Source organism: Pristiophorus japonicus, chromosome 1, assembly GCF_044704955.1.
Source record: "Pristiophorus japonicus isolate sPriJap1 chromosome 1, sPriJap1.hap1, whole genome shotgun sequence".
Classification (NCBI taxonomy): domain Eukaryota; kingdom Metazoa; phylum Chordata; class Chondrichthyes; family Pristiophoridae; genus Pristiophorus; species Pristiophorus japonicus.
Genome location: NC_091977.1, coordinates 16,564,785 through 16,591,475, shown reverse-complemented (window position 1 = coordinate 16,591,475; position 26,691 = coordinate 16,564,785). Strand labels below are relative to the sequence as shown.

Genomic DNA, 26,691 nt, shown 5'->3' with positions numbered 1-26,691 from the left:
GGTACTGAGGGAGTGATCAGCCATGATCTTATTGAATGGCGGTGCAGGCTCTAAGGGCTGAATGGCCTACATTTTCTATGTTTCTATGATTCTATGTTCTCTGATTGGTCAAATGTCCCTGGGCTGCGGTGGTTGGTTCGCTTCTGCACTCGACAAGCCGCGGAAACAAATGGGTCAAAGAGCAAGGGCTGGCGAGCCGAGAATTGGGAAAACTCCAGTCACACCATGTCGACCATAGTGAGCGATTACTCACTGGAGTGAAGCACTGCCATGTTACCAGGGCTCGTGGCAACTCAACCGGACGGTCTGCACCTGGGCAGGACTGGAACCAATGTCCTAGGGGGAGTGTTTGCTAGTGCTGTTGGGGAGGATTTAAACTAATATGGCAGGGGGATGGGAACCAATGCAGGGAGACAGAGGGAAACAAAAAGGAGACAAAAGCAAAAGACAGAAAGGAGATGAGGAAAAGTGGAGGGCAGAGAAACCCAAGGCAAAAAACAAAAAGGGCCACTGTACAGCAAAATTCTAAAAGGACAAAGGGTGTTAATAAAACAAGCCTGAAGGCTTTGTGTCTTAATGCAAGGAGTATCCGCAATAAGGTGGATGAATTAATTGTGCAAATAGATGTTAACAAATATGATGTGATTGGGATTACGGAGACGTGGCTCCAGGATGATCAGGGCTGGGAACTCAACATTCAGGGGTATTCAACATTCAGGAAGGATAGAAGAAAAGGAAAAGGAGGTGGGGTAGCATTGCTGGTTAAAGAGGAGATTAATGCAATAGTTAGGAAAGACATTAGCTTGGATGATGTGGAATCTATATGGGTAGAGCTGCAGAACACCAAAGGGCAAAAAACGTTAGTAGGAGTTGTGTACAGACCTCCAAACAGCAATAGGGATGTTGGGGAGGGCATCAAACAGGAAATTAGGGGTGCATGCAATAAAGGTGCAGCAGTTATAATGGGTGACTTTAATATGCACATAGATTGGGCTAGCCAAACTGGAAGCAATACGGTGGAGGAGGATTTCCTGGAGTGCATAAGGGATGGTTTTCTAGACCAATATGTTGAGGAACCAACTAGGGGGGAGGCCATCTTAGACTGGGTGTTGTGTAATGAGAGAGGATTAATTAGCAATCTCATTGTGCGAGGCCCCTTGGGGAAGAGTGACCATAATATGGTGGAATTCTGCATTAGGATGGAGAATGAAACAGTAATTTCAGAGACCATGGTCCAGAACTTAAAGAAGGGTAACTTTGAAGGTATGAGGCGTGAATTGGCTAGGATAGATTGGCGAATGATACTTAGGGGGTTGACAGTGGATGGGCAATGGCAGACATTTAGAGACCGCATGGATGAAGTCCAACAATTGTACATTCCTGTCTGGCGTAAAAATAAAAAGGGGAAGGTGGCTCAACCGTGGCTATCTAGGGAAATCAGGGATAGTATTAAAGCCAAGGAAGTGGCATACAAATTGGCCAGAAATAGCAGCGAACCTGGGGACTGGGAGAAATTTAGAACTCAGCAGAGAAGGACAAAGGGTTTGATTAGGACAGGGAAAATGGAGTACGAGAAGAAGCTTGCAGGGAACATTAAGGCGGATTGCAAAAGTTTCTATAGGTATGTAAAGAGAAAAAGGTTGGTGAAGACAAACGTAGGTCCCCTGCAGTCAGAATCAGGGGAAGTCATAACGGGGAACAAAGAAATGGCGGACCAATTGAACAAGTACTTTGGTTCGGTATTCACTAAGGAGGATACAAACAACCTTCCGGATATAAAAGGGGTCAGAGGGTCTAGTAAGGAGGGGGAACTGAGGGAAATCTTTATTAGTCGGGAAATTGTGTTGGGGAAATTGATGGGATTGAAAGCCGATAAATCCCCAGGGCCTGATGGACTGCATCCTAGAGTACTTAAGGAGGTGGCCTTGGAAATAGCGGATGCATTGACAGTCATTTTCCAACATTCCATTGACTCTGGATCAGTTCCTATGGAGTGGAGGGTAGCCAATGTAACCCCACTTTTTAAAAAAGGAGGGAGAGAGAAAACAGGGAATTATAGACCGGTCAGCCTGACCTCAGTAGTGGGTAAAATGATGGAATCAATTATTAAGGATGTCATAGCAGTGCATCTGGAAAATGGTGACATGATAGGTCCAAGTCAGCATGGATTTGTGAAAGGGAAATCATGCTTGACAAATCTTCTGGAATTTTTTGAGGATGTTTCCAGTAAAGTGGACAAAGGAGAACCAGTTGATGTGGTATATTTGGACTTTCAGAAGGCTTTCGACAAGGTCCCACACAAGAGATTAATGTGCAAAGTTAAAGCACATGGGATTGGGGGTAGTGTGCTGACGTGGATTGAGAACTGGTTGTCAGACAGGAAGCAAAGAGTAGGAGTAAACGGGTACTTTTCAGAATGGCAGGCAGTGACTAGTGGAGTGCCGCAAGGTTCTGTGCTGGGGCCCCAGCTGTTTACATTGTACATTAATGATTTAGACGAGGGGATTAAATGCAGTATCTCCAAATTTGCGGATGATACTAAGTTGGGTGGCAGTGTGAGCTGCGAGGAGGATGCTATTAGGCTGCAGAGTGACTTGGATAGGTTAGGTGAGTGGGCAAATGCATGGCAGATGAAGTATAATGTGGATAAATGTGAGGTTATCCACTTTGGTGGTAAAAACAGAGAGACAGACTATTATCTGAATGGTGACAGATTAGGAAAAGGGAAGGTGCAACGAGACCTGGGTGTCATGGTACATCAGTCATTGAAGGTTGGCATGCAGGTACAGCAGGCGGTTAAGAAAGCAAATGGCATGTTGGCCTTCATAGCGAGGGGATTTGAATACAGGGGCAGGGAGGTGTTGCTACAGTTGTACAGGGCCTTGGTGAGGCCACACCTGGAGTATTGTGTACAGTTTTGGTCTCCTAACTTGAGGAAGGACATTCTTGCTATTGAGGGAGTGCAGCGAAGGTTCACCAGACTGATTCCCGGGATGGCGGGACTGACCTATCAAGAAAGATTGGATCAACTGGGCTTGTATTCACTGGAGTTCAGAAGAATGAGAGGGGACCTCTTAGAAACGTTTAAAATTCTGACGGGTTTAGACAGGTTAGATGCAGAAAGAATGTTCCCAATGTTGGGGAAGTCCAGAACCAGGGGTCACAGTCTGAGGATAAGGGGTAAGCCATTTAGGACCGAGATGAGGAGAAACTTCTTCACCCAGAGAGTGGTGAACCTGTGGAATTCTCTACCACAGAAAGTAGTTGAGGCCAATTCACTAAATATATTCAAAAGGGAGTTAGATGAAGTCCTTACTACTCGGGGGATCAAGGGTTATGGCGAGAAAGCAGGAAGGGGGTACTGAAGTTTCATGTTCAGCCATGAACTCATTGAATGGCGGTGCAGGCTAGAAGGGCTGAATGGCCTGCTCCTGCACCTATTTTCTATGTTTCTATGTTTCTAACATCTTCAAAGAGAAAAAGGGGAGATAATTCGGAAAATAAAAATGACACACAACCTCCTCTGATGGAGAAAAGACAATCTGTGGTGGGTATGCGGCCGAACAACTAAGAATTTGGATTGTGCACTGGACAAACAATTCTACTTACCCGCTAGCAAGTTCCCAGACAATATTAAGGCGTCCTGATGGGAAGAAAGGTCCAAAGGAAACCAGGCAGAGGAAAGCAGAGACAGTATCATATTGACCATCCCCACAGTGCAGCTTTTACGGGAGTCGTCTGTCGGACTGTTTTGTGATAAACTAGAAACCAAAGAAGAAGTGGTTGTTACCTCAACGAACAGCTCAATAACATTTTTTTTTTTTTTTAAGTGGCGGCTCATACTAATTTTACGAAAAACTGGCATTACTAATTCTAATCTATTATACTGGTTTGCTTATAGTCCCCAAAGCTGATCATAGAAATTTACAGCACGGAAGGAGGCCATTTTGGACCATTGTGTCCTTGCCAGCTGACCAAGAGCTATCCAACCTAATCCCGCTTTCCAGCTCTTGGTCCGTAACCCTGCAGGTTACAGCTAAGTGCACATCCAAGTATTTTTTTTTTTAAATGTGGTGAGGCTTTATGCCTCTATCACCCTTTCAGGCAGTGAGTTCCAGACCCCCACCACCCTCTGGGTGAACACATTTCCCCTCAAATCCCCTCTAAACCTCCTACCAATTACTTTAAATTTATGCCACCTGGCCTATAGCATGCATGTTCCTGCGAACACGATTTTTCTGCTATAGGCGATGGCCGGTGTAACTGGGTACCACTGTTACAGTACCCCGCTGTATAACAAGAATGTTCCTGCGTTTAGTGACCTTCTGCCCAGCTGTTTCCAGCTCCACTCTGATCTGCAGCTTCTTTATTGATGTCAGTACAGACATCACTACACAGAGGGGATTCAACAGGCTCAAGTACTTGCAAATCATAACTTTTGCCCCCATTTTTCCCCAGACGGCAGTTGTTGAGGATTCTGATGTTCTCATTTACGCCTCTAGACCCATCTTTCGTTTCTTTACTTGTCCTATTACCATCCTCTTTTTGCCTTGCACCATCATCCCTTTGGTCATTTAATCTCTCCTGCCCTCCATCCTATCACAGACCTTCCCTTTTGTTCTTTCCTGCCCTCCTCCCTTTCCCTGCCTTAAAACCGGTTGCATCGCTAACCTTTCCCCATTCTGACGCAGGATCATCAACCTGAAACGTGAACTGTGTTTTTGTCTCTCCACAGTCGCTGCCTGACCTGCTGAGTGTTTCCAGCATTTTTTATCTCTATTTCAAGTACACTAAAGGTAGTTGAACATTCAACAAGGTGTTATTTACTTATGTTTGTTCTTGCATTCAGTGCACCTTTGTAAGGTGCAAAATAGTGAGTAAGCACAGCTGTTACTGCCTAAAATGAACAGAGTGCTTAAGCCGCAAGAACTGGCAACTTTGAAATTGATGTTAATGTAATTCATAGAACGGTTACAGCACAGAAGGAGCCCATGCGGCCCGTCGAGCCCATTCCAGCTCTCTGCAAGAGTACTTCAGCTAGTCCCACTCCACCACCAATTCGCTAGCATAAGCGACTGCCTGTTTTAAACCTGGATGTTTAAAGTGGTCAGGACTGTACTAGCAAAGCTAGGAAAGTACAGCTGACATTTCAAAACTTTAATAAGCATTATAATGATTACACATGCGCTCCCTGAAGATTGTACCCAACTGCGGACAGGATACTCTAACTTAAACACCACATCCCAAAAATGACATGGGAATCTCATAACGAGGGGGACCATTTCGAATTTGTCCTGGCAGAAAGGATGTGTTTTAGTTTTATCCCCAAGACCCTTGATGGCTGATTCAACGTGGCACGAAAGGATTGTCAGCAGCCTCCACTCATGAAGATAAGTTTGTGGAAGGAGGAGAACAACAGAGGCAAGATTAATGTGAAGGGTTGGGAGAGACAGGAGGATTTTTTCCGGTGAATATAGAGGGCTAGTTTCTCTAATGGAAACCAGTACTTGAAGTGGTAAAGGATTTAATTGGACAATGTTTGTTGAACATTGCCAATGTAAATACAAAAGCAATACACTGCGGATGCTGAAAATCTGAAATAAAAGACTTGCATTTATATAGCACCTTTCACAACCACCGGACGTCTCAAAGCGCTTTACAGCCAATGAAGTACTTTTGAAATGTAGTCACTGCTTTAATATGGGAAAAGCGGCAGCCAATTTGCGCACAGCAACTCCCACAAACAGCAACGTGATAATGACCAGATAATCTGTTTTGTATGTTGATCAAGAGACAAATATTGGCCAGGACACTTGGGAGAACTCCCCTGCACTTGTTCGAAATAGCGCCATGGGATCTTTTACGTCCATCTGAGAAAGCAGACGGGGCCTCGGTTTAGCGTCTCATCCGAAAGATGGCACCTCGGATAGTGCAGCACTCCCTTATTACTGCACTGGGAGTGTCAGCCTGGATTTTGTGCTCAAGTCCCTGGAGTGGGACTTGAACCCACAACCTTCTGACTCAGAAACGAGGGCGCTACCCACTGAGCCACAGCTGACTTTGAGAGAACAGAAAATGCTGGAAATACTCAGGTCAGGCAGCATCTGTGGCGAGAGAAACTGAGCTAATGTCTGACCTGAAACGTTAACTCCGTTTCTATCTCTACAGGTGCTGCCTGACCTGCTGAGCATTTTCAGCATTTTCTGTTTCTTTTAACAGCATAACTAGGTTTTAAAACAAAAAACCTTCCGAAATATCAACTTGGCTGTCAGTGAAAGAAGACCTTGCCTTCTCTTGTTGCTGATTTTCACTTTTTAGAGAATTAGAAAGCAAATTTTAAAGGGAAACATGGATAAGTATTTGAAGCAGAGACAGATACAGGATTATAGGGAGAGAGCAGTGCAGTGGGAGAAGTTTTGGATTACTCTAACAAAATGTCGCAGCAGACACAATGGGCCGAATGGCCTGCGTCTGTGCTGTGAACTTCTATAATTCTATGTATGGACACTAACAGGTTCATTTAGAATTCCTCACTCCACTGTTTTAGAAGTGCTGACATATGTGTTTTCAATGGGCTAATGAACATAAGAATTAGGAACAGGAGTAGGCCATCTAGCCCCTCGAGCCTGCTCCGCCATTCAGCAAGATCATGGCTGATCTGGCCGTGGACTCAGCTCCACAATGCCTCCATAAAAATACAGTGGAGAGGGGAATTTCAGCCACACACATTAAGCGTTGATAGACTTATCCTCTGGCGTGATTTCAAGACCCTAGTCTTAAACATTTAACCAATGAGAAGTAGTAGAAATGTGACAAGACCCTACAGTCGTGACAGGCACACAGGGTCTTTTAATGTCGACGGTGAACTCTGTTCCTATACCTGAATGAACGCCCCCGGTTCTTGTAGAGATGGACTCTGGATGCTTGTGAACTGCTGGTCGTGTAGCCACAGTGCCAACCAATGCTCCAATTACACACAGGGTAGTTCATGGAAAGCAGGCACAAAACCTCACAGCAACCAAGCTGCAAATAAAGCACAGGAAATCACATAACACAGAGATTAAGCAGTTATAATTGCAGGGGCGAGGCCCGGTTAAAGGGAAAGGGAGGGGTGGCAGTAATGGGTACTATTTGCCAAAGTACCCCCTCCCTTCAATGGTGGAAAGTAAAAAAAAAAATCCAGAAATTCCTAAAAGCGGGATCTTTCTGGGCAGCACGGAGAGCCTCAAAGCAGCTGCCCCTCTGCCCTGGTCATGTCAGTTTCAGGGAAACAGAGGACTGCAGACTGACACAAGACACTCCCATAGCCGCCTGTCCCTGAAACCTGAACTCTCCACTCACAGCCGGTACCATGATGTGCTGAGCCCCGCAGACACCCTCAGGCCCTGGCTCTCCTACAGAGCCACTGCAGGATGCAAGGGGACACACTCCAGTCAGCGAAGCTGCCTCGCGGCGAGGAAGATCTGACCATAAGGGGCCCCTCTACAGCAATAAACGCATATTCATTCACGGGATGTGGGCATCCCTAAACAACTGAGCGAGGCCATTTCAGAGGGCAGTTAAGAGTCAGCCACATTGCTGTGGGTCTGGAGTCACATATAGGCCAGACCTGGTAAGGACGGCAGATTTCCTTCCCTGAAGGACAATAGATTTATTTAATTAACTGAATTTAAATTCCCCAGTTGCCGCGGTGGGATTTAAACTCCTGGATCATTCGTCTAGGCCTCTAGCACAACAGCAAAATACTGCGGATGCTGGAAATCTGAAACAAAAACAGAAAGTGCTAGAAACACTCAGGCCAGGCAGCATCTGTGGCGAGAGAGACAGAGTTAACGTTTCCGGTCGATGACCTTTCATCAGAACTGTTATTGACCTCTCTATTCTGCAGCACCGGATCACAATCTCAAGGCTGTCCTGGTCCGCACTTCCATTTCATCCTTCGCCTCACCCGGAGCTTTAAACAAAAAAACTTTTGCCTTCCTTTCAGGTGTCATGACCATGACTCCACTGCAAGCCATCATTTCCCAGACCGTCAATGACCTGATGTCCTCTGGAGATCTTCCCTCCACGGCCACCAATCTCATAGTCCACCAATCCTGCACAGCCTGCTTCTACCTCCTTCCCAAGATCCACAAACAGGACTGTCCTGGCAGACCCATCGTTTCAACCTGTTCTTGCCCCACGGAACTTATCTTAATTCTGACAAAGGGTCATCGACCTGAAACATTAAATCTGTTTTTCTTTCTACAGATGCTGCCTTACCTGTTGAGTATTTCCAGCATTTTCTGTTTTTATTACCTCTGGATTACTCGTCGAGTAACTTAACTACTGTGCTACAGTACTCGGCAAGATGTAGTCTTGGTGGAATATTTCAAACAAAAAAACCTTTTCCCTCCCAGACGTGCATAGTTTTAAAAATCCTTTCTACAAGGATGCAACAGTTTTAAATGACAACATCCCACGATTTTCCTCAATTCTGTGGCAGCCTATTATTTTGTACAAAGGAGTGAATGAAGATTTGTTTTACATCACTTGGCAGGGAGACGAGGGGAGGGGTAAAAGGAAATCTAGCAATTTTACACAAGACTACATTTTCTATTCATTAGAAGTATGAATTCACAGGATAAGGCGTTGGCCATTTAGATCTGAGGAGGAGGAGAAATTCCTTCACTCAGAGGGCTGTGAATCTTTGGAATTCTCTAACCCAGACAGCTGTGGATGCTCAGTCTTTGAGTACATTCAAGGCCGAGATAGATGGACTTTAAACTCTAGGGGAAATCAAGGGATATGGGGATCGGACGGGAAAGTGGAGTTGACGTAGTTCAGCCGTGATCTTGTTGAATGTTGGAGTAGGCTCGAGGGGCCGCATGGTTTACTCCTATTTCTTGGTAAGGCCGCACCTGGAGTACAGCGTGCAGTTTTGGTCACCTTGCTTAAGGAAGAATATACTGGCTTTGGAGGGGGTACAGAGACGATTCACGAGGCTGATTCCGGAGATGAGGGGGTTACCTTACGATGATAGATTGAGTAGACTGGCTCTTTACTCGTTGGAGTTCAGAAGGATGAGGGGTGATCTTATAGAAACATTTAAAATCATGAAAGGAATAGACAAGATAGAGGCAGAGATGTTGTTTCCACTGGTCGGGGAGACTAGAACTAGGGGGCACAGCCTCAAAATACAGGGGAGCCAATTTAAAACCGAGTTGAGAAGGAATTTCTTCTCCCAGAGGGTTGTGAATCTGTGGAATTCTCTGCCCAAGGAAGCAGTTGAGGCCAACTCATTGAATGTATTCAAGTCACAGATAGATAGATTTTTAACCAATAAGGGAATTAAGGGTTACGGGGAGAGGGCGGGTAAGTGGAGCTGAGTCCACGGCCAGATCAGCCATGATCTTGTTGAATGGCAGAGCAGGCTCGAGGGGCTAGATGGCCTACTCCTGTTCCTAATTCTTATGTTCTTATGAATCGACTGGTTGAAATAATGAGCAACCATAACAGAAGAATGAGCCAAATTGAATCAAATGTTCAGAAATGTACAGAATTTCACACACACACACACACACACATATATATATACACACTTTCAAGCCTAGAAATCTCTATTGGCGAGATTAGTGGATGAAGGCCTGATGCATTTGGAGGACATTTCCCCTCTCCACTATTTTAAGGTGGTTGATAATCAATTAATCTAAAAGGGGTTTAAACACCTCTGTTAAAACATCAGGCAGATCAATGGCACGCAAACATGCTAACCCATCACTTGCTGTTACTGACAGCGGCAGTCACTTAAAGCACCCAAGAGTCAGGATGTAAAGTTTAAAAAACGGTCATCACTCACGATGAGGGCTCGGGAGGTGGACGAGGTTAATGCATGAGACACTGCAGTGATAACACGGGAGAGATTGTTCTCTATCGTCACATCGCTGGTGCTCTGTGAAATGTTGAATCCTCTGTACGTTCTGCAAGATGCGGGAAAACATTTTCACAAAATCAATTCAATTAGCGAAGCAATGGCAAGATATTTTTGAAAATCGATTCCAAGCTAGCGGACCGAATGGAAAAAAAAAAGTGGTTTAATTTACAGATGCGACTCAATACTTTGTGGTTTAGTTTGCACCATTTTAAACAGGTGTGATCGAGACAAACGTAACCTCCTTCCACATTCGAATAGGAACTGGGTTTATCTTTGGACCGAGGGGAAAAAGTGCACCGCTGGATTGCGATTTTGCTTTGGCTATCTTTCCCCAGCCCCACTGTAGACAAGCGCTCAGTCTGCAAGAACATATCAGAATTAGAAGTGGGCCATATGGCTCCTCGAGCCTGCTCCGCCAACCCTCTCATGCCAGGAACCAATCTTGTGATCCTTCGCTGCACCGCCTCCAAGGCAAGTATATATCGTTCCATAGATAAGGACCAAAACTGTACACGTAACTCCAGATATAGAGTACAATTGTAGCAAGACTTCTTTAGTCTTGTACTCCAACCCCCTTGCAATAAAGGCCAACGCTTAATTGCTTAATTAAATCTGGAATGAAATAACTAGCATCAGTAATGGTGATCATGAAACTACCTGATTGTCATAAAAACCCATCTGGTTCACTGATGTCCTTTGGTGAAAGAAATCTGTCATTCTAGTCCAGACCCACAGAAATGTAGTTGGCTCTTAGCGGTCCTCTGAAATGGCCTAGCAAGTCACTCACCACCTTCTTGAGGGCAATTAGATTAGGGAGGGGCAATAAATGTTGGCCTTGCCAGCGATGCTCACATTCCATGAATGAATAAAAAAAGGCACGCGAACCTCCCCAAATAGCAGACTGTGAAAGGTAAGCACTGCACATTCTGCCCCAAGAGATGGCACAAGCAAGATTGAACTCTGACCTTTCCAGATAGATCCTCCAGCCTGTTGGGGAGCAAACAAGTCGATGTGTACCACTACTTGTTTCGGGATGGATTTACCGAGCGCTTAATTCGATAGGAAGATTAGACTATTCTTTCGGCTGCTCATTTGCAAAGAAGGCTAAAAAAACTCTCCACATTCAAGTGCTATTACTGTCGGTACTTTCTAATCACTATTTTAGGTACTGCAAACAAAAAAACTAGGATCTCCTTCAGGAAGCAAATATCAAATCATAGAAATTTGCAGCATGGAAGGAGTCCATTTCGGCCCATTGTGTCCGTACAATTTAAAAAAAAAAATGTTTTAAACTCATTCACAGGATATGGGCGTCGCTGGCAAGGGCAGCATTTATTGCCCATCCCAAGTTGCCCTTAAGGTGGCGGTGAGCCGCCGCCTTAAACCACTGCAGTCCATGTGGTGAAGGTCTTTTTTCATAGCGGTTTGGTACAACTGAGTGTCTCGCTGGGCCATTTCAGAGGACAGTTAGGAGTCAACCACATTGTTGCGGGTCTGGAGTCACATAAAGGCCAGACCAGCCTTCCCGAAAGGACCATTAGTGAACCATTTGGGTTTTTACGGCAATGCGATAGTTTCATGGTCACCATTACGGATATCAAATTACACACAACAACTTGCATTTATATAGCACCTTTAACATAGAAAAACATCTCAAGGTGCTTCACAGGAGTGTTATCAGACAAAACTTGACACCGAGACACAAGGAGATATTAGGACAGATGACCAAACCAAATGGGTAGATTTTATGGAGGGTCATGAACGAGGAGCGGGAGGAGGCGAGGCGGAGAGGTATAGGGAGGGAATACCAGAGTTTGGGGCCGAAACAGCTAAAAACACGGCCAATGGTAGGGGCGGAGAGAATAAGGGATGCAACGATTAAAGACAACCTTCAATGAACGTGGTAGCTGACAGAGGGCAAGTACCTGGTGATGGTGCTAACTGCAAAGTGAGAAGGAGATTGGGTCTCGTGCATGAGAAGCTGCAAATAAGCACTGCTTTGGTCTCTGGCTACTGCGACCACTGGATCCGACTGTCCCTGATCGCAGTCAAAAAACAGCCGAGGTATAAGCCTGCAAGAACAAAGGAAGAAAAGTTAAACAACGTTCACGAGCACTGCACCCAATTTATGATTTCAGAGCTCAACGCTGCAGTTAATATCAGAATGCAACCGTCTCAAGAGGTGGAATGGCGCTCACATTATTAAAATACCTATTAACTTACACCAGATATAAGACGACTTGGGGGGGGGGGGGGGGGGGGAAATTGCGTAGCTCTCCATTTGGGGACGGCAACAGCTGTGGGAGGCGGGAGTCCCTGTGCCAGGCGCAGAAATCCCGGCCCCGATATTGGGGTTACTGCCCCGATATTGGGGTTACTGCCCCCGAGAGGAAGTGGAGCGCGAAATAACGCTGTGGGACGCTAAGGGGGCGGAAGCAAAGGGAGAGGGGCGCAGCGCGACTACCGGGTAGAAAGGACACTGCCATTCATTAAAAGGGGGGGCCAATCTGCAGGTCTCGACCTGGACCACTGGGGAGTGGGGTACTGTGCCACCAGTGGAGTGCCAGATCGCGGCACAGACCCCAAGTTCAAAGATGCAATGGTCTGCAACCGCTAAGTCGGACAATTTTCTTTTTGCGCACGCCACTTCCCCTTTACCTCGCGCTCGCCAGCAGCCGCCCGCCCTGCACACGCCCCCTGAAGCTGTCGCTGGCATCGCCCGTTGCGATTAAGAGGGCGCTCCAGGGCGAAACGGGTCGCTGCGCACAGTGAGGACGTGGTCATCGCCAGCGCAGCGGAGCGGGGTGCTACCGGTTACCGCCCTGTTATAGAGACACAGACGACCCCAATTTCTCCCCCCTCTGACTTTTGTGAGCATTTCCAAGACCATACATTCCGTTTCAATGTTAAATGTCATTAAAATTTCTGTAGCCTGGTGTCTTCTGATTTATCAGCTTTGACCTCCGCTATCGACCAATTATACAGCGAACTAGATATTGTATCAAAAGGAAGATTAATTTTCTCCTGCAAGTAGCGGATAAGAGGAGTTTTGATCGAACTGTTTAAAATCATGGAGAGTTTAGTTGGAGTAAATAGAGAAACTGTTGCCAATGCTTGAAGAATCACAGAGGGCACAGATTTAAGGCGATTGGCAAAAGAACCAGAGGCAATAGGGTAACATGAGGGAAAATGTTTTTTTGCTGCCTGACCAAGTATTTCCAGCATTTTGTGTTTTTATGAACTCGTATGTGACCAATGTAACTGCATCTTGAAGGAATCAGAGAATTATTTATTTATTTATTTATTTTGATGTATTTTTTTTTTTTTTTTTAAACACAGCGAGTTATGATCTTGAATGCACTGCCTGAAAAGGGAGTGGAAGCAGATTCAACAGGGAATTGGATAAATATTTGAAAAGGAAACATTTTCAGGACTATGGGGAAAGAGCAGGGGGAGGAGGACTAATTGGATCATGTAATGTATACACCTATGAACATGCTCAGAGGTTTGTGGAGCTGTTGCCCTTTCAGTTCTGCATGGAGGGGATTCCATTTTGCCATCCTCGTTTGCCATCCGGACACACCATCCTGCCGTCCGGAGGAGGCGAGTGTGCACAATGGAGGGCTCTCTATGCGGGAGTCCTCCCTTTTATCTATTGGGCAGTCCCGTGCAATAAATTTTTAAGTCGGTTCACGGACTCCCAGACCACCTGCAATTTCTGCGGTCTGGAGGAGTCCGTATTCCATGTCGATGCCCAACGTGTGAGGTTGCAGCCCCTCTTTCATTATTTGAAAGGGCTGCTCCTCAGTCCCACACTCCTGATCTTTGGGCACCCGGTGCGGTAGGGAGTGGGCAGGTCGGAGGGCCTCCTCGTGGGACTGCTCCTGGGCCTGGCCAAGGTGACCATTAATTGTTCCAGGCAGCAGGTGGTCAAGGAGGCCGTTCAGCCCAACTGCCTGCCTTTCTTCCGTGGCTATGTTGGCGCCAGGGTGTCCCTCGAGATGAAGCGCGCCGTGTCTACCAATCATCATAGGCAGTCCCTCAAGCGAGGATGACTTGCTTCCACGCCAAAAAGGGATGAGTTCACAGGTGTTTCAATGTTCCAGATCCCGAAGGGTGGAAGATGCCTGTGCGTGGATTTTTTAAACTTGTCGTGGCCGTTGCATATCAGCCACGACACACAAGCTTGACAGAGCTAGGTCTTGTTCCAGTGGCAAGGATTACCCAGGACGACTGGAGACCCGCACTGCTGCACAGTCCGAGTATGCACACATATCGCAGTGTGGGCTAGCCCGTGCTGCCCCTGGGCTCTCACCTCTTGAGCCCCAAACTCTTGCGTCTCCTGGGCCCTGGTCACTTGAATCTACAAACTCTTGCTGCTCCTTCGTCCCTCCTGCCGTGCCTACCCGAACTGCAATCAGCGACCTGGCTCCCTGCAGTGGTGTGCTGCCGCACTCCGATCCCTGTAATGGCCCCAGCCTGCAGTCTACCAATACGCTCGCGGCCTTCCACGAGAGGTGGGCACCAGAGGGACTGGAGTGCATCATTTCAACTGGGAACACAATTTTAATTTGAGCTAAGTTTCCTTTAAAGTTTAATTTGGAAATTTGTGGGTTCTAGTGCCCTTACCAAAAGGGGAAAACTTGATTTAAAGTTATATATAAAATAGTTGTGGAGCTGTTGCACTGCGAGTGGCTTAGCCAGTCACGTGATGTTCACAAGACTCAATAAAATCCCAGTTAATTGAGTTCAGGTTCTCCACGATGAGGTGTGCAGTTGTGAGCCTGATGGATGAACTGGTGAACTGGCAGTGGTTCAGTTTGATTATTAAACCTTTGCTAATAAACCAGCTAGTTCTTTACAGCAAATGTGTAGCTGTGAATTGTTCAGCAAAGAACCAATGAAGCAAATATACTGCAAATAGCACTTTCACAGAGCCAGCACAGGCATGATGGGCCAAATGGCCTCCTTCTGTGCTGTACGATTCTATAGTGTATAGATAAACAGAATGCAGTAGATGCTGTATGTCTGGATTTTCAAAAGGCATTTCATAAAATACCATGTAAAAGATTCAGGAAAATTAAGGGAGATGGTACTAATGAGGCTGTTTCCCCTGGCTGGAGAGTCTAAAACTAGGGATCATAGTCAGAATAATGGGTCAGTCATTTAGGACTGAGATAAGGAGCAATTTCTTCACTCAAGAGTTATGAATCTTTGGAATTCTCTACCCCAGGGGGCTGTGTATGCTCAGTCGTTGAGTATATTCAAGACATTGAGATCGATAGATTTTTGGGCTTTAAGGGAATCAAGGGATATGGAGAAAGTGAAGTTGAGGTAGAAGATCAGCCATGATCTTATTGAATGGCAGAGCAGGCTCGAGGGGCCGAATGGCCGACTCCTGTTTCGTATGCTCTTACAATGGGAAGGGCAGTAAGAGAAGGGATAACCAGCCATGGATAACCAAGGAAATAAAAGAGATTATCAAATTAAAAACCAAAGCGTATAAGGTGGCCAAGGTTAGTGGGAAAGTAGCAGATTGGGAAAATTTTAAACAGCAAAGAATGACTAAGAAAGCAATAAAGAAAGGAAAGATAGATTACGAAAGCAAACTTGCGCAAAACATAAAAAGATAGTAAAAGCTTTTAGATATATAAAATGGAAAAGAGTGATTAAAGTAAATGTTGGTCCCTTAGAAGATGAGAAGGGGGATTTAATAATGGGAAATGTGGAAATGGCTGATACCTTAAACAATTATTTTGCTTCGGTCTTCACAGTGGAAGACACAAAAACCATGCCAAAAATTGCTGATCACAGGAATGTGGAAAGGGAGGACCTTGAGATAATCACTATCACTAGGGAGGTAGTGCTGGATAGGCTAATGGGACTCAAGGTAGACAAGTCCCCTGGTCCTGATGAAATGCATCCCAGGGTATTAAAAGAGATGGCGGAAGTTATAGCAGATGCATTTGTTATAATCTACCAAAATTCTCTGGAATCTGGGGAGGTACCAGCGGATTGAAAAGCAGCTAATGTAACGCCTCTGTTTAAAAAAGGGGGCAGACAAAAGGCAGGTAACTATAGGCCGGTTAGTTTAACATCTGTAGTGGGGAAAATGCTTGAAACTATTAAGGAAGAAATAGCGGGACATCTAGATAGGAATAGTGCAATCAAGCAGACGCAACATGGATTCATGAAGGGGAAATCATGTTTAACTAATTTACTGGAATTCTTTGAGGATATAACAAGCATGGTGGATAGTGGTATACCGATGGATGTGGTGTATTTAGATTTCCAAAAGGCATTCGATAAGGTGCCACACAAAAGGTAACTGCAGAAGATAAAGGTACGCGGAGTCAGAGGAAATGTATTAGCATGGATAGAGAATTGGCTGGCTAACAGAAAGCAGAGTCGGGATAAATGGATCCTTTTCGGGTTGGAAATCGGTGGTTAGTGGTGTGCCACAGGGATCGGTGCTGGGACCACTACTGTTTACAAAAAACATAGATGACCTGGAAGAGGGGACAGAGTGTAGTGTAACAAAATTTGCAGATGACACAAAGATTAGTGGGAAAGCAGGTTGTGTAGAGGACACACAGAGACTGCAAAGAGATTTAGATAGGTTAAGCGAATGGGCTAAAGTTTGGCAGATGGCATACAATGTCGGAAAATGTGAGGTCATCCATCTTGGGAAAAAAAAACAGTAAAAGGGAATATTATTTGAATGGGGAGAAATTACAACATGCTGTGGTGCAGAGGGACCTGGGGGTCCTTGTGCATGAAACTCTTTTTGGTCCTTGTGCATGAATCCCAAAAAGTTAGTTTGCAGGTGCAGCAGGTAATCAGGAAGGCGAATGGCATGTTGGCCTTCATTGCGAGAGGGATGGAGTACAAAAGCAGGGAGGTCCTGCTGCAGCTGTATAGGGTATTGGTGAGGCCGCACCTGGAGTACTGCGTGCAGTTTTGGTCACCTTACTTAAGGAAGGATATACTAGCTTTGGAGGGGGTACAGAGACGATTCACTAGGCTGATTCCGGAGATGAGGGGGTTACCTTATGATGATAGATTGAGTAGATTGGGTCTTTACTCATTGGAGTTCAGAAGGATGAGGGGGAATCTTAGAAAAACATTTGAAATAATGAAAGGGATGGACAGGATAGAGGCAGAGAGGTTGTTTCCACTGGTCGGGGAGACTAGAACTAGGGAGCACAGCCTCAAAATACGGGGGAGCCAATTTAAAACCGAGTTGAGAAGGAATTTCTTCGCCCAGAGGGTTGTGAATCTGTGGAATTCGCTGCCCAAGGGAGCAGTTGAGGCTAGCTCATTGAATGTATTCAAATCACAGATAGATAGATTTTTAATCAATAAGGGAATTAAGGGTTACGGGGAGCGGGCGGGTAAGTGGAGCTGAGTCCACGACCAGATCAGCCATGATCTTGTTGAATGGCGGAGCAGGCTCGAGGGGCTAGATGGCCTACTCCTGTTCCTAATTCTTATGTTCTTATGAATGTGACATAATTGATAAAGGAAAAACTAGAGAACAGGAAATAAAGAATAGAGGTCAATGGAAACAGAATTATAGAACTTCACTGTGATTTAGCTGTGTCACCTCTAAGAGCTATCTCACTTGGACCCATTCATAGAAACATAGAAAATAGATGGAGTAGGCCATTCGGCCCTTCGAGCCTACACCACTATTCAATAAGATCATGGCTGATCATTCACCTCAGTACCCCTTTCCTGCTTTCCCGCCATACCCCTTGATCCCTTTAGCCTTAAGGGTCAGATCTAACTCCCTCTTGAATATATCCAATGAACTGGCATCAACAACTCTGTGGTAGGGAATTCTACAGGTTAACAACTCTCTGAATGAAGAAGTTTCTCCTCATCTCAGTCCTAAATGGCATACCCATTATCCTAAGACTATGTCCCCTGGTTCTGGACTTCACCAACATCGGGAACATTCTTCCCGCATCTAACCTGTCTAGTCCCGTCAGAATTTTGTGTGTTCCGATGAGATCCCCTCTCATCCTTCTAAACTCCAGTGAATACAGGCCCAGTATCTCCTCATAGGTCAGTCCTGCCATCCCGGGAATCAGTCTGGTGAACCTTCGCTGCACTCCCTCAATAGCAAGAACATCCTTCCTCAGATTAGGAGACCAAAACTGAACACAATATTCCAGGTGAGGCCTCACTAAGACCCTGTACAACTGCAGTAAGACCTCCCTGCTCCTATATTCAAATCCACTAGCTATGAAGACCAACATACCATTTGCTTTCTTCACCACCTGCTGTACCTGCATGCCGACTTTCAATGATTGATTAACCATGACACCCAGGTCTGGTTGCACCTCCCCTTTTCCTAATCTGCCACCATTCAGATAATATTCTGCCTTCGTGTTTTTGCCACCAAAGTGGATAACCTCACATTTATCCACATTATACTGCATCTGCCATGTATTTGCCCACTCACCTAACCTGTCCAAGTCACCCTGCAGCCTCTTAGCGTCCTCCTCACAGCTCACACCGCCACCCAGTTTAGTGTCATCTGCAAACTTGGAGATATTACACTCAATTCCTTCATCTAAATCATTGATGTATATTGTAAATAGCTGGGGTCCCAGCACTGAGCCCTGCGGCACTCCACTAGTCACTGCCTGCCATTCTGAAAAGGACCCGTTTATCCAGACACTCTGCTTCCTGTCTGCCAACCAGTTCTCTATCCACATCAGTACATTACCCCCAATTTTTTTGCACACCAATCTCCTGTGTGTGACCTTGTCAAAAGCCTTTTGAAAGTCCAAATACAGCACATCCACTGGTTCTCCCTTGTCCACTCTGCTAGAATTCTAGAAGATTTGTCAAGCGTGATTTCTCTTTCATAAATCCATGCTGACTTGACCGATCCTCTCACTGCTTTCCAAATGTGCTGCTATTTCAACTTCCTCTGCCCTTTCTCCATACCCATCACATTTTTAATTTTCAAATCTTCTCTTAAAAAGCTATTCTTGATTCTCCATTTCTGGCAAGGTATTGTGTGTCCTGACAGCTCTGTATCAAAGAAAGCTTCTCCTAACCTTTCCCTTCCAATGATCGATTTATACTTTCTCACTCACCAGTGGAAATAGATCTTTTTCCACATTTACTTCATTGAAACGCTTCAGAATTTTAAACAGCATTATAAGATTTCGTCTTAATCTCCTCGGTTCTATTGAAAAGAGCCCCAGTTCCTAGAGGCCCTTATCATAACTGTAGCCCTGGTAGTAAATTCTCTTCTGTTCTCTCTCCATGACCTTAACCTCTTTGCTAAAATAAGGCAGCCAAAATTTGACAATATTCTAACTGTGGCCTAAACAATGATTTGTACAGTTTTGACATCACCTCTACTTTTGTACCCTGTACATATTTTCCATTTTTTTTTTTAAATATAGCTTTTATTAACATGTCCTCCCATTTTGAAGAGTTGTGTACCTGAACTCCTATACATCTCTGTTCTCTTTAGTGCTTTTTAATTTTTACCATTTAGTGCATCTTTCCTTATCCTTCCTCGCAAAATCCTATTACCTCATTTGGTCTGCATTTAATTTCATTGGACATCTATCTGCCCAATCTACCAAGTCCAATACCTCCTGATGTTGGATACAGTCCTCGTCAGTTAACCATGCTCCCAAATTTTATGTTTAAAAAAAACTTTGATATTGTGTCCCCTTATACCAAACTCCAGATCAGTTATTTATACTGAGAATATTAACTATCCCAACAGTGACCCCTGAAGGACATCCATTAATCACAACTATATTTTGGAGGTTTGTCCCCCCAGAGAGTAGTGAGCTTCTAGAATACATTGCCAGCTGGTGTGGTGGGTGCTGGACTCTCTGTCTGCCTTCAAGAAGGAGCTGGACCAGTCCCTGACAGTTGTCTCTATAGATAACACGTGATCCATGTTGATCAACTGAGGGGGAACGGAGAAGAATTTTCCAGAGTATTTTCTTCTTATTGGGTTTGTTGTCTGTTTCTTGCGCTCCTACCAGGAGATCACAAAGCTGCAGAGGCTGGGGGGGGGGAGGCCTGGTCACAATGCTCCGGCATCATGAATGTGGGGCAGGTTTGATGGACCAGCTGGTCTTTTGCTGCTGGTCAATTCCAGGGCTGTAAATCCCTATTTATGCTGCCTCATCCTCTTTAGGACTGTTAATGTGAATCAACAAGCCTCCTCATCAACATCCCCCCCCACCCCGCCTGCCCGAGTAGATAGCTCCAGCTGAAGAAGTGGCAGCAGCCTCCTCCTGTAATGTAGCTTCTGTGACTGCAAGAGACAACGGCTGCCATTCGGTACAACTGGAGGGGAATCGACGTTTAGCAAGCTCGCAGCACAGGTACGCTAATGGGCACCATTTTGCCAGTGCGCGAGGGTCTCCTCTCCCCTCCCACCCCACCGTGCGTGTTCCCGTCTCCTCCATCACCTCACGAGGGTTGTTGCTGCCACGTGTCGCACCCTTGGATCTTCATCTCCAAGCAAATTGATGATGACATCGTTGACGGCTCGCTCCTGAAGCTTCAACTTCTTCAAAAACAAAAAGGTTTCAATTAGATAGGCAACAGCAAGATTCATATAGTAGTAATGTAGTAAAACGTCCCGAGGTCGGCAGGCAATAGCTTTGTTGTTTAAACCCAACAGATTTAGAGATTGTAGATCTCATTCCTCTTTAATAAAAAGTGTGCCATTTTCATAGAATTGACAGCACAAATACAAGCCATTTGTCCCAACAGGTCTGTGTTTATGTTCCACAGGAGCCTCCTCTTTATATCACCATATCCTTCTATTCCTTTTTCCCCTCGTGTTTATTGAGCTTCCCCTTAAATACATTGTGCTATTCAAATCAACTATTCCATGCGATAGCAAGTTCCACATCTTAACCACTCTCTGGGTGAAGAAGTTTCTCCTGAATTCTCTTTTGGATTTATTAGTGACTGTCTTATATTTATGACCTCTAGGTTTGGAATCGCTTTAAAAAAAACTGGATTAAATTAGCACAAAACATTTACTTAGCACAATTCAAATTATCCAGTAATTGGAATGAAGTGACTGAATTATCAGGACCACACATCACCAACACTATCGTCTTTCAGTTTTCCATCACAGGCAGTCCCTCGAAATCGAGGAAGACTTGCTTCCACTCTAAAAGTGAGTTCTCAGGTGACTGTACAGTCCAATACAGGAATTACAGTCTGTCACAGGTGGGACAGACAGCGGTTGAGGGAAAGGGTGGGTGAGGAGCCTGGTTTGCCGCACGCTCCTTCCGCTGCATGCGCTTGTTTTCTGCATGCTCTCGGCGACGAGACTCGAGATGCTCAGCGCCCTCCCGGATGCTCTTCCTCCACTTAGGGCGGTCTTTTGCCAGGGATTCCCAGGTGTCGGTGAGGATGTTGCACTTTATCAAGGAGGCTTTGAGGGTGTCTTTGAAACGTTTCCTCTGCCCACCTGGGGTTCGCTTGCCGTGTAGGAGTTCCGAGTGGAGCACTTGTTTTGGGAGTCTCGTGTCGGGCATGCGGACATTGTGGCCCACCCAACGGAGCTGGTGGTATGTGGTCAGTGCTTCACTTTTAACATCCACCTGAATAGGGGTTACAGGTCACCTCGGACAGCCTCAGTACTGCACTGAAGTGTCGGTCTGGATTCCACACTCGGGTCGTGGTGCGGGATACAAAGCCACAACCTCCCAATCCAGAGGCAGAAGCACCGACACACGTTGATGAATCACGTTGAGTGCTGGCAGCTTACGCCATTGGCCGTGTGACTCAGATAGAGCATCATCATCATCATCATAGACAGTCCCTCATATCGAGGATGACTTGTTTCCACGCCAAAAAGGGATGAGTTCACAGCTGTTTCAATGAAGGACCTAATATTCCAGATCCCGAACTACATGTTGGAGGATGGAAGATGCCTGTGCGTGGATTTGTTTTTAACGTGTGGTGGCCGTTGCACACCAGCCACCACACGGGCTTGACAGAGCTCGGTCTTGGTCCAGTGGCAAGGATTACCCAAGATGAACTGGAGACCAGCTCTGCTGCACACACTGAGTGTGCACACATATCGCAGTGTGGGCTGGCCCGTGCTGCCCCTGGGCCCTCGCCTCTCCTGGGCCCCAGATTCACGCCTCTCCTGGGCCCCGGTCACTTCCCTCGACAAACTCTTGCCTCCTTCGCCCCTCCTGCTGTGTCTGCCCGCGCTGCAATCAGCGACCTGGCTTCTTGGCGTCGCCCTCCTGCATCAGCACGCGCTGCTCCCTGCAGTGGTGTGCCGTCGCATGCTGCTCCCTCCAATGGCCCCGATCTGCTGCTGATGTTGCAGGCCGGGACAGATAGAGTAGACGTGCATGGACCACTGAACGCCCACTGCAAGTCAAGTCAATGCAACGCATGTTTTCGGTTTGCCGATTTGAGCCTGGCCTACAGGCGAGGATGCAGCGAGAGGCACTGCGGTACTACAGGGTGATGTCACAAAACAGCTCAATGTCAGCCATACACCACAAAAAAAAAGCACGGTTTAATAAAAATGAAATTTAAACTCTAAATTTTTAGCTTTCTTTAAGCAATGAAAATAAATAAACTGCCTGAGGAGGCAGTGGGTTACAAAAAAAGCCAGGAAAACATTCCATTGATGATCCAGGAAAAAGGGATAAGCCACATTGCTCCACATATTTAAAACAGATTTTTTGTTTTAAAACAAAGCTCAATCAAAAATACGATGTTCAAATTGAAAACACTATCAGGACCTCTCTGCCCTCGGCCTCTTGCACTGTTCCAACGCAAGCTCGAGGAACAGCACCTCATCTTTCGATGAGGCACTTTCTGGACTCAGCATAGAGTTCAACAATTTCACAGGGCAGCTGTTGATTCTGTCATTCCCATTTACAGCTTTTCCAGACCCACCTTTTGTTGTGTCACTTGTCCCATTACCATCTCCTTTTGCCTCGCGCCATCATCTCAACTTTTAATCTCTCCTGCCTTCCGCCCCTATCACAGACCTTTCCCTTTGGTTCTTTCCTCTCCTCCCCTCCTACCTTTCCCTGCCTCTGCACTTGCTTAAAACCTGCTACATCTCTAACTCTTTCCAGTTCTGCCGAAAGGTCATCGACCTGAAACGATAACTCTCTTCCTCTCTCCACGGACGCTCCCTGACCCGCTGAGTGTTTCCAGCATTTCCCGTCTTTATTTTAGATTTTCTTTTACTCTCCTTTCAAATCCCCCCTACCGAACCCCACCTCCCGCCCCCCCCCCCCCCCCCCACCACCATCACCGTTCCCGGTTGTTCAATTAGTTTAACGGGTGATGAACTGAGCCGGCAGGACGGTAAAAGTGATGCACTTCACCTTGCTGCCCCAAGGCTGAGGAGGTGGAGCAAGAAAAATCAGCAAATGTCTCTAGGTCAAGGGGTGATCTGATAGAGGCCTTTAAAATTATGAAGCAGTTTTATAAAGGTAGATGTACGGAAGATGTTTCCACCTGTGGGGGAGACCAGAACTAGGGGCCATCGGGAATTCAGGAGAAACTTCTTTACCCAGAGAGTGGTGAGAATGCGGAACTCACTGCCATGAGGAGTGTTTGAGGCGAATATTAGATGCCTTTAAGGGGAAGCTAGATAAAGACATAAAGGGAGAAAGGAGAAGGAGGATATGCTGATAGGGTAAAATAAAGAGGGGTGGGAGGAGGCTTGAGTGGTGCATAAACATTTGTATACACCTGTTGGGCCGAAAGGCCTGTTTTTGTGTGTAAATTCAATGTAATTCCCATTCGTGAACACTTCCCCGCTGGGAATGAACACGGGATCCGGCCTGGCTGTGATACCTTTCCCAGTCGAATAGCCTGCCGGCTCTCATTACCAGAGATCACACGCGAGCACTTGGGCGAGGGATTGGAGTGTGCCCAGAAAACTATGCCCCTGGGGGTAAACTTACTGGGGGTAAACTTCTTGCCTTCATGAAAAAGGCTTGCATTTATATAGCACCTTTCACGACCATTGGACGTCTCAAAGCGCTTTACAGCCACTGAAGTACTTTTGGAGCATAGTCACTGTTGTAATATGGGAAACGCGACAGTCAATTTGCACACAGCAAGCTCCCACAAACAGCAACGTGATTATGACCAGATAATCTGGTTTTGTTATGTTGATTGAGGGATAAATATTGGCCAGGTCCCCGGGGATAACTCCCCATACTCTTCTTCAAAATAGTGCCCATGGGATCTTCTACATCCACCTGAGAGCGCAGACGGGGCCTCGGTTTAACGTCTCAGCAGAAAGACGGCACTCCCTCAGCAGTGTTGGCCTAGATTTATGTGCTCAAGTCCCTGGAGTGGGACTTGAACCCACAACCTTCTGACTCGGAGGCGAGTGTGCTACCCGCTGAGCCGCAGTTGACACGTGTCGGGAGGATGTGGGGGAAAATAAACCTAGCCATGATACTCCAAATGAAACTTGTATTACAGTAAAAGAAAAGATAAATAACCGGCTGTACAAATACCACAGGCCTGTTCGAGTAGCGCATACAAGATGTGGTGGGGGAAAACTTACCCCAGTGTAGTGATGTTGACCCCTATGAAGTTCCACTGTCTTCCGCTCCAAGAAGCCTGCTAACCTGAGGGACAAAGGCTTCATCACTGCTCAGTTTAATGAAACACAAACTCAAAATGACCAATGTTTTTATTTTGCCCCATCAGCAAAGTTAGAACAGCCTTTATGGCATGTAAATGCCTAGGTTTTAAAATTCACATCCTCTTATTAAAATCCCTCGCCTCTCACCTCTCCAACCCGACAACACGCCGAGATCTCTGTGTTCCTCCAATTCTGGACCCGTTGCACCTCCACTGACAGCTGTACCTTCAGCCTTCATCTCTGGAATTCCCTCTATAAACCTCTCCGTCTCTCTCTCTCTCTCTCTCTCTCTCATCCTTTAAGATGCTCCTTAAAACCTACCTCTTGGACCAAGGTTTTGGTCAGACCCCACTCCGGGCTTACAAGATATAATCTAGGCGGACCGTTCGATGCAACACTGAGGGAGTGCTGCAGTGTCAGAGGCGCCGTCTTTCAGGTAAGACGTTAAACTGAAGCCCCGTCTGCCCCAGGTGGACGCTGAAGAACCCCTGACACTATTTGAAGAGGAGCTAGGCCAACATTCCTCCCCCAACAACCACCACCAAAAATAGATGACTGGTTGTTCATCTCGCTACTGTTTGCAGGATCGTGCAATGCACACAATGAGTGCTATATTGTATCAGCTATGGCTCAGTTGGTAGCACTCTCATCTCTGAAGGTTGTGGGTTCAAGTCTCACTCCAGAGACTTGACTATATACTGTAGTGCAGTACTGAGGGAGTACTGCACTGTTTGAGGTTCCGTCTTTCAGATGAGACATTAAACCAAGGCCCCTCTCAGGTGGACATAAATGATCCCATGGCCACTATTTCGTAGAAGAGGAGGGGAATCCTCGCCAGTATCCTTTTCTACACAGCACCTTTCATTACCTCAGGACAATCCAAAGCCCGTTACAGCCAATAAAGTACTTTTTAAAAAAAAAAGTGTAGTCACTGTTGTAATGTAGGAAACACGGCAGCCAATTTGTGCACAGCAAGCTCCCACAAACAGCAATGTGATAATGACCAGATCATCTGTTTTTTGTTGTTGATTGAGGGATAAATACTGGCCAAGACACCGGGGATAACTCAGAGGGCAGATGGTGCCTCGGTTTAATGGCTCACCCGAAAGACTGCACATCCAGTGCAGTACTGAAGGAGTGCTATATTGCAGAAATTGTGCACTCATGTCCTGGAGTGGGACTTGAACCAATGACATTCTGACACAGGCAGGTGCGTACCCCACTACTTGTGACTCTCCTCATAACCGAAGCATCTCATCTCTAGGATCAACAGTGAATTTCTTTTGCACTCCCTCCGTGACCTTGATATCCTTTCTAAATTAGGCACCAAAAACTGCAGCCTAATCAATGATAAAACAATGTACAATATGTTAAGCATCTGACAAACTTGGAGTACTTTGAGGCTCGAAGAGTGAAAGAGAAAATGCAATAGATGTTGCACATATGGATTTTCCTGTGTCGCGGGTTGAGACAACCGAGTAGCTCGGTAGGCAACTTCTGAGGGCAGTTAAGTGTCAACTACATTGGTATGGGACTGGAGTCACATATAGGCCCAGACCGGGTAAGGACAGCAGGTTTCCTTCCTTAAAGGACGGTAAGGAATCAGTTGGGCTTTTTTACGACAATCCGACAGCTTCATGGTCACTTTTACTCTTTATTCCAGATTTATGATTTTACTAAAGAAACTGAATTCAAATTCTCCAAGGTGAGATTTGACCTCACAATCTCTGGATTATTAATCCAGCAACAGAACTACTATTCTCCCGTATGCCTTGCATGTATTTATATGTTCACACACACACACACAAAATATAGGACCTCAACATGGTTCCTTGGAGAACACCATCCTTTAAACCTAAAAACATCCATTAACCACCATTCTGTTTTCGGTCCTCCAACCAGATTCCTATTTATGTTGCCGCACTCCCCTTCACACCACGTTCATTTTATTAACAGGCCTCCTGTGGAGCACCTTATCAAACGCCTTTTGAAAATCCATATGTGCAACATTCATTGCATTTTCTCTATCATTCTTCGAGCCTCAAAGAATTCTTAAGTTTGTCAGACGCTTAATATATTGTACATTCGCTCATCAATTTACAACAGTCTGCATTCTTCCCACCGA

At 45.8% G+C, this 26,691-nt stretch overlaps 1 protein-coding gene across 8 annotated transcripts in view; it reads right to left on the bottom strand.

Moving 5' to 3' along the window:
* htt (huntingtin) overlaps positions 1-26,691 on the bottom strand; it is a 250,339-nt gene that overhangs the window by 118,885 nt on the left and 104,763 nt on the right. For all 8 annotated transcript variants that reach the window (XM_070877815.1, XM_070877836.1, XM_070877828.1 and 5 more), the window contains 6 exons: positions 24,486-24,549; positions 20,374-20,474; positions 11,839-11,985; positions 9,839-9,959; positions 6,881-7,023; positions 3,610-3,761 (listed from right to left, as the gene is read on the bottom strand). In XM_070877815.1, the coding sequence (XP_070733916.1) occupies positions 3,610-3,761; positions 6,881-7,023; positions 9,839-9,959; positions 11,839-11,985; positions 20,374-20,474; positions 24,486-24,549 (728 nt within the window). The remainder of the gene's footprint in view (positions 1-3,609; positions 3,762-6,880; positions 7,024-9,838; positions 9,960-11,838; positions 11,986-20,373; positions 20,475-24,485; positions 24,550-26,691) is intronic.